This window comes from Sturnira hondurensis, unplaced genomic scaffold (assembly GCF_014824575.4).
Source record: "Sturnira hondurensis isolate 20B ecotype Veracruz unplaced genomic scaffold, ASM1482457v3 Scaffold0006199, whole genome shotgun sequence".
Lineage (NCBI taxonomy): Eukaryota > Metazoa > Chordata > Mammalia > Chiroptera > Phyllostomidae > Sturnira > Sturnira hondurensis.
This window is the reverse complement of record NW_028078830.1, coordinates 361,377-374,967: the sequence shown is the minus strand read 5'-3', so window position 1 is coordinate 374,967 and position 13,591 is coordinate 361,377. Positions and strand designations below refer to the sequence as shown.

Genomic DNA, 13,591 nt, shown 5'->3' with positions numbered 1-13,591 from the left:
CCCACTCTAAAAAATAAATTTTTTTAAAAGAGTGTTTCCTCGGTGGTGTAGAGTGTTTGGGGCTGAGAAGAAGCTTTATTTGCTATCATTTTTGCTTCCCCATGACCAAGGTCAGCGTTGTGAAGATAAACGCGGTGTTCAGTGGCCAGGGCTGTGGTTTTCCAAATATTTAGTCATCTCTTGAAGTCTTTGGTGGCACGAAGTAGGCCACTAGAGTCAATGGTAGCACAAGCTCAGTGTCTTCCAGAAGTTCTTACCCTTGTGTTTTAATCTAACTCTGCTTCTTGAGCCAGTCTTTCCTGCTATCCTTATATATGGCACTTTCCATTATGCTCCACCTTGTAGGTCTTTGAAATAACTGGTCTCTTCCCTTATCCTGAAGGGATGCTGTTTATCATGGATAATTGTCTAATTATTCTTGAAGGGGGTTGAATACTGTGGGTTTTTTAAAATACTTTATTTATATATTTTTAGAGAGAGAAGGGAAGGAAATGGAGAGGGAGAGAAACATCAATGTGTGGCTGCCTCTCACGCACCCCCAACTGGGGACCTGGCCTGCAACCCTGGCCCATGTGCCCCGACTGGAATTCAAACTGGTGACCCTTTGTTTCACAGACCTGCATTCAATCCACTGAGCCACACCAGCCAGGGCCAAACACTGATATTTTTTATTCTGCCATCTTGCTATTTTCATTCATGTAGATGTTGTTCTTTGGGGTTTTGGTGCAGAATTGGTTTATGCCTTTGTTGCTCAGTCATCTCTTCTGCTTTCTCTTCGGAGTTGAATCATTAGTATTCCATGTAAGTCCTCTAAGGGGAGGGAAGGGAACAGTCCTTTTTGTATCACAAGAGGGATAGGCATCCAGTTGGGGTAGGACGGGCTCACAGGGTGTCTGGCATTGGTGAATGGCATTTGGGGAAATTTGATTTCAAGGCTTGGATAAAACCTAATGAGGAACCTGTTTTGTTTAACTATATTTTGTCACCATTGCCAGTGGCCACCCATTAATCAACCTGTCCTTTCCCAGTGTTGACAACTTCCCAGTTTGTTACATTTAGTAATTGTCCGTTGCACTCTTGATCTCCAGCCATGAGTGATCTCTGCCTATCTAATCTGTACACCACAACCCTTTCTCGGAGGAGTCTTTTTGGTGTGCTCTAACATTATAATCAATCATGTGGCACCTCGAAGCGTGCACATATTTGTATATAACCCTAGCACAGCGTCGGCTCCTCTGTGGTTGACTTTCGTGGTTTGGGGCACATTCATATCCTCTGTACAGCCTTACAACATAAGCAGGAATGGTTTGGCAAGCAGCCCCTAAGACAGGAATATATTGCAAAGCCAGGCTCTCTTTGTGTTTCGCTGTGTTCTGCTCTCCTTCAGTTCATGACTTACCCATGGGCTTTTTAAGAGACTCTTCTTTGTCTTGGGAGATCATCCCATAGAATTATGCCAGATGTTACAGGGCTAAATTAGTGAGGAGAAAACACTCTCCCCATAGGTCAGTATGTACTTTACCAGTGTTTGTTTTTCTTCAGGTTGCTGCTGTGGAGCAGAGGCTGTGGAGGCTCCCGCTGAACAGAATGTTACTGTAAGAGTCTCACAGGCTGTAAATCTGAAGTCATCTCTGTCTTCCCAGAAGAGCCACCCATGTGAGAGTTGTGGGTGTGTCTTAAGAGACATTTTCCTCTTGCTTAGCCAGCAGGGAACCCAGCAAGTCCCAACTCTGTTGCAGTGTGGGGCATGTGCAAAACCATTTTATTTCAGTGCACAGAGTCACCAGCTCCAGGAGCAGGACATAACACAGAATGGTTTCATAAGCAGTGTGGACAAGGTCTCCCTTGAAAACAGCTGCAATTCCAATGTGTTGTGGGAGCCTTGTACATCCAGCTGGGTTTCCAATTGCTTCCTCACCACCTCCAGACATCTTGAAAACTTGGCTGCTTACACCATGAACAGGGGAAATGAAATCTTTATGTCTGGAACGGCTTTTCAAACTCCAAGCTATTATGCTGCAAGAGAACACAAGAAAGTCAGTGGCTGTGATGACAGACTTGTTGAAGACCATAGTTTCCTTACAAGAAGACAGTGTTTTTCGTGTTGTGAATGTGGAAAGTCTTTTTCCAGAATTTCTGCCCTCCGTGTTCATCAGAGAGTTCACACAGGAGAAAGGCCCTATAAGTGCGGTACCTGTGGGAAATCTTATATTCGTAGCTCTGACCTCCGTAAACATGAGAAAGTTCACTCTACAGAAAGGCCATATGTGTGCGCTAAATGTGGGAAGTCTTTTAGGCAAAAGAGTGTCTTTAATTCTCATCAGAGAGTTCATACTGGAGAAAGGCCTTACAAGTGTGGTGAATGCGGGAAATCTTTCACCAGCAGACCTGTCCTCCTTTTTCATCAGAGAGTTCACAGTGGAGAAAGGCCTTATGTGTGTGCTGAATGTGGGAAGTCTTTCAATAGTAGCTGTTCCCTCCATCGTCATCACAAAGTTCACACTGGAGAAAAGCCTTATGTGTGTGCTGAATGTGGGAAATCTTTTACCCGTAGCTGTAGCCTCCGGTATCATCACAGAATTCATACTGGAGAAAGGCCTTATGTGTGTGGTCAGTGTGGGAAATCTTTTTCCCAAAACTTTACCCTCCATCGTCATCAGAAAATTCACACCGGAGAAAAGCCTCATAAGTGCAATGAATGTGGTAAATCTTTTACTCATAGATCTGACCTTCGTAAACATCACAGAGTTCACACTGGAGAAAGGCCTTATAAGTGTAATAAATGTGAGAAATCTTACACCACTTGCTCTTCCCTCCATTATCATCAGAAAGTACACAATTGAGAAAGACCATATGAGTGCAGTGAACATGGGAAATCTTGTACCTGAAGCTCTGCCCTCCATTTTCATCAAAGTGTTCACAGTGGTTAAAGTATTTTTGCGTGCACTAAATGAGGAAATCCTTTTCGTGTACCACTCATGTCAATTACCATCAACCTGTTCACACCTAGAAACACTTAAGACTGTGGCGAATATGGGAAATCTTTCATCTGTTGCATTAACTATCATTTGTATCAGAGACTACAAACATGAGCAAAGTTTTATGGCTGCGGGGAATGTGAGAAATGTTTTATCAATAACCTTCATTTTCCTTAAAGACTTCACGTTGGAGAAAGGTCTCATGAGTGTGGTGAAAGTGGGAAACCCTTTTTCTGTAGCAGTCCCCTCAGTTGTCATCAGAGAGTCACCCTGTACAATGGTCTTATGCCTGCAGTGATTTGGGAAATGTTTTTCTTGTATCATTGATTTCCACTAGTATGTCAGAGTTTATACTGTTGAAATGCCATTTGAGTGTTGTGAATATGAGAATTTTCTTGAAAGATTTTATTCATTTTATTTTTAGGCACAGGAAAAGGGAGGGAGAGAACTATCAATGTGTGGTTGCCTTTCATGCACCTGCTGGGGATCTGGCCCACAACCCAGGCATGTGCCCTGACTGGGAATCAAACTGGCAGCCCTTTTTTTTGCAGGCCAGTGCTCAATTAACGGAGCCACACTAGCCAAGACAAATATTAGAAATATTTTGACTGTAGCCATTTCCTTTATTGTCATTAGAGAATTCACAATGTCTAAGTTATTATAACCTAAGGAAATTTTGGAGATCTTTTATTATCTATCCATTACCTATGTTATCTTCTGAGAAGTCACACAGGAGAAAATTTTTTATATACATGCAGTATGAGAATTTTTTTTTGTAGCACAATTTTCCCTTATAGTCCCAGTTTTACTCTGGTGAAAGGCCTTATGAGTACAGGGAATGTAGGAAAATATTTTTTTGATTCTTTCTCCTTTCTTATCAGAGAGTTTACACAAGAGATAGCCCTTATGATGACATGAAATGAGGGAAATCTTTCATAGGCGTGTTAATTATATTTCATCCTGGTGAAAAGCTTCAAGCATGAAGTAAACATGAGAAATCTTTAGCCATGCAACTTTACTATTTTGATGTTAGAGAAAGGTCGCTTTGTGAAATGTTAGCTTGTAGGAAATGTTTTTTTTTTTTTTTCAGTGTAATGATATTGAAAAAAACTTTCTGGGACGTCCAGCCAAGATGGAAACATAGGTGGGACAAACTTTCTGGGACTTCCAGCATAGGTGGAAACACTGTGCCTCCTCGCACAACCAAGTTTAAGGACAACAAAGTTTTAGTAACAAAAACACAACCAAAACAGAAAATCGAACTGTACGGAAGTCCAACAACAATGAACCATTCAGCCAGACTGGTAAGAGGGGTGGAGTCAGCAGCTGGGTCGTGCAGGAAAAGGTGGCCAGACCAATCCAGGTGTGCAGGCGGTGGTTGGCAGATCCCAGGTGTGGTGTGGCAACAGGCAGACCCAGTGGGGGTGCAAGGCGGCTGGCTGACTGCGGTCACACATTCACACCCAGATAAACCAGGCAAAGGAGTGAGCAGTGAGACAGACCGGGCAGGCTAGGGCCCCAGCACCTTTTAAAGCCTAAAAGCACCAATTGGAAAAACTTTTGGAGTCAAGGTGCCAGGAGAAGCTCCCAGGCTCACAGAGAGTTTGTTGGAGAGACCCGCAAGGTCCTGGAGAGTGCACAGACCCACAGACCCAGGAGTCGGCACTAGGGGGCCTAGTTTGTTTATGGGAAGCAGCAGAGGGGACTGCTGTTGCCCCTCTCTGACCCCACCCCCGCATACAGCATCACAACCCAGTGACTGGGTTGCCCCACCCTGGTGAACACTTAAGGTTCTGCCCCTCATACCTAACAGGCGCAAGCAGACCAAAACATTATGGCTCAAGAAGAACAGCTCAAAGCCCCAGAATCAATACTTTTAAGTGACCAAGAAACAGCCAACCTATCAGATGCACAGTTCAAAACACTGGTGATCAGGATGCTCACAGAACTGGTTGATTTTAGTCACAAATTAGGAACATATGGAGGCTAAACTGATTGAAATGAAGGGAAATGCACAGGAAACCAATAGTGATGGAAAGGAAACTGAGACTCGAATCAAGGGAGTGGACCACAAGGAAGAAAAAAATGACCAAACAGAAAAGAATGAAGAAACAAGAATTCAAAAAAAATGAGGAGAGGCTTAGGAACCTCCAGGACATCTTTAAATATTCAAACATCCAAGTTATAGGGGTACCAGAAGGGGAAGAGGAACAGCCACGAGTGGAAAACTTACTTGAACAAATAATAAAGGAGAACTTCCCCAGTCTGGCAAAGGAAATAGACTTCCAGGAAATCCAGGAAGCTCAGAGAATCCCAAAGAAGGTGGACCCAAGGAGGAACACACCAAGGCACATCATCATTACATTACCCAAGATTAAAATGAAGGAGAGAATCCTAGAAGCAGCAAGAGATAAGGGGACAGTCACCTGCAAAGGACTTCCCATCAGACTGTCAGCTGATTTCTCAAAAGAGACCTTACAGGCAAGAAGGGGCTGGAAGGAAGTATTCCAAGTCATGAAATCCAAAGACCTACAGCCAAGATTGCTCTATCCAGCAAAGCTTTCATTTAGAATGGAAGGTCAGATAAAGTGCTGCTCAGATAAGGTCAAATTCAAGGAGTTCATCATCACCAAGCCCTTATTATATGAAATGTTAAAGGGACTTATCTAAGAAAAAGAAGATGAAAAATATGAACAGTGAAAGCACAGCAAACTCACAGTTATTAACAACCACACCTAAAACAAAAGCAAATTAAGAGGACAGCTAGATTGGGAGTGGAACCATAGAAATGGAGATCACATGGAGTGTTAGCAACAGGGGAGTGGGAGGAGGAGAAGTGGGGAGAAGGTACAGAGAATAAGTAGCATGGATTTTGCATGGACAGTAGGTAGAAAATAGACGGGGGAGGGCAAGAATAGTAGGGGAAATATAGAATCTAAAGAACTTGTGACATGTGGACATAAACTAAAGGGGGGGAAATGGGGGAGGGGGTGTGCAGGGTGGAGGGGAATGAAGGGTGGGAAATGGGACAACTGTAATGGCATAATCAATAAAAATATATTAGAAAAAACTTTCTGAAAATGTCTAAGTTTAATTATATATGTTCACAGTGTAGAGATGTCTCAGATAGTTAAGGTTTAAATTTTGAAGTAACGTACAAAGTATGACTTTAACTAATTGTGCCTTTATATGTGCATGGTTATAGTGTATGATGGTTGCATTCCCCCACTCTAACAAAATGTTGATTTTTAAAATTTTTATAATTTTAGCTTTTTTCATATATATGTTATCCTTTTTTGTTGTTTTACTTGCATTTCTGTAAAGATTTACAAAAAGCATTTTTCTGGAGTGTATGTAGTGGGGATTTATTTTTAGTGTACTATATGCTTTTATGCTTTACCTATTATTTTATCACTTTGGGCTACTCTCCCTTAAAAAAATGGGAGAGTTAGCCCTGGCTGGTTGACTCAGTAGATTGAGTACCAGCCTGTGAACGAAAGGGTTACTGGTTCGAACCCCATCAGGGAACATGTGTTGTTTGCAGCCAGGTCTCTGGTGGAGGGCATACGAGAGGCGACCACACATTGATGTTTCTCTCTTTCCCTTTCTCCTTCTCTTCCCCTCTAAAATAAGTAAATAAGATCTTTAAAAATATATATGAGAGTGAAACAACTAAGAGTTATGTTATATGTCACCCATTTTCACTCCCTGAATAACAAATATTTTTTTATTTTTGTTAATAATTTGTGAAATATTGTAAACATATGGTAAACATATCCAAACTATTTGGATTCTTTTTTACTGTACACAATGTAGTAGATACCTAACATATCATATACTTTAAAGAATAATTTGCAGTATTAACCCGCTTCTTTTGTAAATTCGAACATTTAGTAATATAATAATTTTTGCTTGTAAGTTTTCAGTCCTTTCTGTGGTCTTTCATCTGAGGTTGCTGGGCTGCAGGGGAATTTGAAGGTGCACCAGGTGGTATGAGAATCAGTGAGTATTTGTTGAGTCTAAAAGCCCTCCTGAAAGCCAAAGACAAGAAAACAGTGATTACACTCCCCATATCTTGGCAGTCTCATTTAAATCTTAGATTTTTGACCGTAGTTATGGTAACAGAAAAGTGATTCACTCTGTAGGTTTAAAGGAATGTAAAGCAACCTTGCTCTGGGTTCAGTGGCACAGAAAGCTTAATGTCCTGCAAACCAATAGGTTGTGTGTTCAATTCCTGATTAGGGCACATGCCTGTGAGTTTGTTCAGTTCCCAAGTTAGGGGAGTGGGAGAGGCAAACAATTAATGGTTTTGCAGTTCAATATTTCTTTCACCTTCTCCCTTCCTTACCTGCCGCAGCCCGCTGCAGCAAGGGTGGTCACGAGGTGAGACGAGGGACTGAAAGAATGGAGAGGACCATAAGCTCTGCTGGCAAATGGCAACTTTATTCAAGGAGCTGCTGGCTTATATGCAGAACTACAGTGGCCTGAGAACAATGCTGTTTTACAAAAGTTTGTACACTCCCGAAAGCTATCAAGAGGGCAAGATGTTCTCACATCCTGAGAACATGAGCCCAAAGATAGCAGTGTCCTCATGACTATCACTTTCTTGGAACATGACGCACATGCCAAGACCTTGTTCTTTCCTTCAAGGCTGAGAAGGAGAAGGTCCGGAAGATGTCAAGATACCCGCCGGCTCCAGGGACCAGAAACCNTGGTTTTGCAGTTCACCTTCTCCCTTCCTTACCTGCCGCAGCCCGCTGCAGCAAGGGTGGTCACGAGGTAAGGCGAGGGACTGAAAGAATGGAGAGGACCATAAGCTCTGCTGGCAAATGGCAACTTTATTCAAGGAGCTGCTGGCTTATATGCAGAACTGCAGTGGCCTGAGAACAATGTTGTTTTACAAAAGTTCGTACACTCCCGAAAGCTATCAAGAGGGCAAGATGTTCTCATATCCTGAGAACATGAGCCCAAAGATAGCAGTGTCCTCATGACTATCACTTTCTTGGAACATGACGCATATGCCAAGATCTTGTTCTTTCCTTCAAGGCTGAGAAGGAGAAGGTCCGGAAGATGTCAAGATACCCGCCGGCTCCAGGAACCAGAAACCAAGTCCCTCCACCATTTTCACAGTGGGGGCTCTGTCCTTGGTCCCCTGCGGCCTGGCGGGCTCCCACACTTACCCTCTCTAAAATCCAGAGAATAAGATATTTTTAAGAAAGAGCTGCCTTCATCTCTGAATGAAAGTTTTCCAGGGCAACTTGCTTTTTTATCATTATTATTTTTCTTTTTTAATTTATTTTTTTAATAATTTTTTTATTTAATTCTTGTTCAAGTACAGCTTTCTATCATTATTATTTTTCAATCCTGACAACACCTGGGAATTAGTGACTGTTATTGTACTTCTGGGAAAAATAGGATTGAGAAGAAGAAGGGGTTTTTCCAAGGTCCCAGAACAGACAACTCTCAGAATGAAGTGGCTGGATTCGAACATGTGAGTCTGGCTCCAGGGCTGGGGACAATCTCTATCATAGCATATTAGGCCTCTCAGCACAAGGCAGGAGGACAGCAACTGTCAGGGACATGAGAAACTTGGCTAGCTGCTGTTTTCATTGTTTTAATTATGAATTTTCTGCATTTTACTGGTGTCTTAGGGTGCTTAACATCTGCCTCACAGTCTTCATGGGAACCCTATCTGTCATTTCCAATGGTCTCTCCCAGGGAATTTATTTTGAGTCTTAGATGCATTTTGTCTACCTCTTTTTTGAGCTCAGTACACAACTCACACTAATGAGACCCCAGTTATTCACTGCTGGGCCTTTCTGCACATTCACTTATCTTTTGCACTTCAGGCTAGGATATTATGTACTCTGGTGAGTATTATGCACTCTGTTTGATTGTTCAAGGGTTTTTTGTGCATGTCCCTGACAACCTCCCTGCAGTACTGAGAACAGCTGGACCTGATACCTGGAATACATTAAGAAGTGATGCTGGAGACCTGCTGTAGTGTTATCTACTTAGTGGACTGTTCACTTCTTCAATCAGGAAAGTGTCCTCTTGATTCTGTATCCCAGGTGTGTCCAATCTGTGGCCCCTGGTGCACATGCAGCCCAGATGGCTATTAATGTGGCTGACACAAAATTGTAAATTACAGCCTTATTACATTTACCATATTTTTTGGACTATAAGATGCACTTTCCCCCCCCCAAGGGGGTGTGTCTTATAGTCTGAATGTAGCTTTACTTTTTACATTGGTGAAATATTATGTTATTTATGTTGTTAAGTATTTTACCACATTTTTTGCTTCAAAAATTTTTTCCTATTTTCCTCTAAAACCTAGGTGCATCTTGTGATCCAAAAAAATATGTTATTTGCTATTACCTGTTGCAGTGTATTTAATCTCTGGCCCGAGGCAACCCTTTTTTCAGCGTGGCACAGAAATGCCAAAATATCACGTACTGACTGGATGAGGAATTGAGCCTCACCATGTTTTCCCAGCAGCCCTGACCATGGTCAGCAACCACATCCCCCTTTCTAACCTCCCCATGTCTGCACCGGAAATATTTCAGTAGGGACTAGTCCTTCTGAACAAATTTTTTCCTGATTGCTCATGACAGGCCAGTGGTCCAAATCAGGTTGGGTCTATGTGCACAGCCTTATTAGCATTGTTCTGCTCATTGCTTTTTCAAGAATGGGATGAGTCTGCATCATCTTTGGTGATGCTTACAATCTGATCTTATGTTCCTGAAGGCACCAAGTGGTATGCGTGGACACGGTCTGAAAATCAACCTCTTTCCTCCGTCGTTTCCTCCTCCGTGCTATCATTAGAAGGCCTTGGGTTAGTGCTGAATCTCTAAAGCCCTTCTAGGTGCTACTGATTATTCACTTTCCACCTGGAGCAGCTCTCAGCAGCTCTCATAAGTGACCTGGAACTTGAGAATTATTTTGCTGTCATTGCATTTTCATGGTAACCTATCACTCTTGTCATAAGTCAAATTAATTTTCCCAGTTATTGAAGAAATACAAGTATACATTTTAGCATGCAGTGTATACAAGAAAAATTGTATAGGTCATGTTCAAGAGATTAATAACCATGGGCACAGCTATGTCCCCTGAGCAGAGATCGGGTTTCAGGTCATTTGCGGGAACAGTTCAATCTCCTCCTGTTGAACTCTAAAACCGTCCCCAGCCCTTAGTTTTAAGTTTCCTTATGGAAAATGGACATGTGAATGTGAGAAAGACGTCTTGGGTTGTTGTATTTCTCCACCTGGCAGGAAAATGATCATCATTTCACTTATCAGTGAAGTGACAGTCTGCGTGGGGACTGGAGATTATTTCTGTTAGGGTTATGGAGCCCTGCTTGGTGTGGCTCAGTGGATTGAGTGCTGGCATGCAAATCAAAAGGTTGCCTGTTGGATTCCCAGTCAGGCAGAGGCCAGCACTGTGGGCCAGGTCCCCAGTAGGAGGTGTTTCTGAACCAGTCACACATTGATGTTTATCTCCCTCTCATTCCCCTTTCCTTCTCTCTAAAAATAAAATAATGTATACAAAATGAAATTAAGTTAAATTTCTAAAAAGAGTTATGGAGTGAGCAAAGTGATGGAAAGTTATGAATGTTGATGAATGGATATACAATGATCATTACTTAAATAGAAACATCAGAACATGCTCTACGAAACCCCCAAACAGGTAAGTCCTAAAGGGTTGGACATCAAGGGAACTTTGTTCTAGGAATGAAAGAGCTAACGTGAACTGTGGCTCTGCTGAAAATGTGGCTACCTTAAATATCTTTTTTCTACAATGTGTGGGTCTTTTTCATTCTAGAGAACTTGAAGAAAAATAGTGAGGTGGAAAGATATCGTAAGGTATAAGCCAAGATTCAAAAGAGTAAACAAAAGCCAGAACATCATGTTTCGCTTGTTCAGTAATCATTACGTAATTATCTGACCCGTTTCAGAGGCTCACCTAGGTCTCAGGGAAGCTCTGCCTGATGTAGTTTGACTCCATGGCCAGGCTGCAGGGCAAACTGCAGAAATGACCTTCACCCAGGAGGACTCCTTGTCCTCCCACTCACGGTCAGGAGGTGCATGTCATAACTGTGCCTTTTGTCAAAAAGTAGGGCAGACCTGACTCCAAATGGAAATGTCCAGGAATACAGGGAGTACATGTAGCTCATTTGGGAGGCCAGATTGCCATCGATGGCCAACGTATCGCTCTAGATGTTCACCAGCTATCAGATGACAGGGTCATCTGTTGTGTTGAGTGTGTGGAAGATACTCTTGAAGCTCCACAGGGACTTGTCTCTTTTCTGAGGATGACCTCAAAGGCTTGATCATAGTATTCTAGGGCCACACATCACTCGATGTCCTGTGGCTCTGACACTTCCAATAGAGAAACTTCATTAACTGAGGAGGGTCCATTTCTCTTTTTCTCCTGAGCCCCAAAGAGTCTCAGGGTCTCATGTTTTCTGTTATATTTGGTCCTTCTTGTGCCTCACTAAATTGTCTCTGGATCTGGTCAGTGTGGGAGTATAGACAGACATGGCTTCTCTATTCCCAAAACCACATCAAAATTACAACTAAAATACATAACAACTAGCACTCATAACCATCAGATACTGAGTTGAATGTACATTTGAGAACAAGGAAATTAAAGAAACCACATCCATCAAGACTGATAGGAGGGCCACAGATGAAGAACAGGCTTGTCCCTCACCCACGTGGATGGGTAAAAATTTGAAAGAAATATCTTGGGAGCAAGTAGTCCAGCCCCGCACCCAGCCCCTCCCCAGAGTTCCAATGCCTGGAAGATAAGTCCCCATACCTTCTGTCTGAAAAAACAAGTGGGGTTTTCATGGATGGAAAGAACTTCTAATGTCCCAAGCAGTTTCTCTTAAAGTACCCCATATAGACTCACATACTCAGATTAATTCCCTCTGAGCTCCAGCATTGATATAGAAACTTGAAAGGCACCATTGGTATACAGGGAGACACTGAAGTGTCTGGCATCAAGGTGAGCGGAAGCCATCATCTGCACACTGCACCCCAGACCCGGCAAGCTGATGCCATATCTAGAACCATGCACCTGGCTAACACTGTTTGACCGGCCTTACAGATCCCTAGGTACTCTGCCCCGCCCCCCCAACTTATGGGCCCACCCAACCTGCTTTTCCATATGAACGTCTGGTCTTCACTCATGCTTCACAACTTCCTAAATTCTATTTAAAAAAAGAAAAAAAACACCTGGCTTCAGTGAGCCCCAGACCCAGCAGTTGCTGCAGCTTGCCTGGATTCAAAGCATGGTTTTGCATGGGAATCTACAAGACCAGCCCAAATATCAGCCATCTCAGGATGCTTTATAGATCAGGCAGGGTGGTTGAGGGCAAAGGACAGGTGGGAGCTGACCTTTGTCTGAACCACTTGGGAATCCCAAGGGACAGAGCACCCAGTGGACACGTACAGACCACGTCAGAGCACCACCACCCTGCCCCTGCATAGTTGATCCACCACAGATGGCAGACGTTGGTGGTCCGTGGTCACAGCCAATCCTTGCTTCTGACTGGCCTGGGTAAATCCCTGCCGTTGATCTTCTGACAGCAACCAAGGCTCAACTACAAAAGGAGGGTGTACCTACATGAAGGCACACCTGGAGCACCTGGCCTGGGTGATAGGAGAAGTTGTGCCCCTAGACCCTACAGGACAGCTATTACCTTAGGCCACACAACCAAGAAACAGAGTCAAAACAGCTCTGCCTAATACATAGAAACAAACACAGGGCGGCTGCCACAATGAGGGGGCAAAGAAACATGGCTCAAAAGAAAGAGCAGGTCAAATCTCCGGAAAAAGAGCGAAACAAAGTGGAGATTAGCAATCAGTCGGATGCAGGCTTCAAAACTCTGTTTATTCAGATGCTCTAGAAAATTACTGAGGACCTCCACAGCATAAAAAAAAAATCCAGTCAGAAGTAAAGGATACGGTCATTGAACAGAGAACAGCCCTCACTAGTGTATCTCAGTGGATTGAGCACAGGCTGCAAACCAAATGGTCGCCAGTTTGATTCACAGTGAGGGCACATTGCCTGGGTTGCAGGCCAGGTCCCCAGTAATGGGGCACTTAAGAATCAACCACACACTGATATTTCTCTCCCTCTCTTTCTCCTTCACTTCCCCTCTGTTTAAAAATAAATAAATAAAATCTTTTAACAAAAGAAACAGAGAACAATTTTGCATGAAGGCAACAGTAGTGTTGATAAAGCTGAGAATCAAATCAACTATATGGAACAGAGGGAAGCAAACAACTAATCAGAACAACCAGAAGAAAAAAGAATCCAAGAAACTGAGGATAGTATAAGCAGCCTATGGACAACTTCAAGAGATTCGACGTTCGCATCATGGGGGTGCTAGAAGGAAAAGAGAAAGAACAAGTAGTTGGAAATCTATTTTTAAAAAAGTAGTGATATGGTCGCGGTTTGATTCCCAGTCAGGGCACATGCTTGGGTTGCAGGCCAGTTTCCAGCAGGGGTCAGTTCCCTGCAGGGGATGCACCAGAAGCAACCATACATTGATGTTTCCTTCCTCTCTCCTTCCCTTCCCCTCTAAAGATAAATAAATAAAATAT

The 13,591-nt window shown here is 43.0% G+C and overlaps 1 protein-coding gene across 1 annotated transcript in view; it reads left to right on the top strand.

The window, feature by feature from the left end:
• LOC118988215 (zinc finger protein 501-like) overlaps positions 1-3,181 on the top strand; it is a 90,775-nt gene extending 87,594 nt beyond the window's left edge. Inside the window, exon 3 of the mRNA XM_037047676.1 lies at positions 1,543-3,181. Within this exon, the coding sequence (XP_036903571.1) occupies positions 1,543-2,843 (1,301 nt within the window). The 3' untranslated portion in view covers positions 2,844-3,181. The remainder of the gene's footprint in view (positions 1-1,542) is intronic.
• Positions 3,182-13,591: the final 10,410 nt, after the last annotated feature.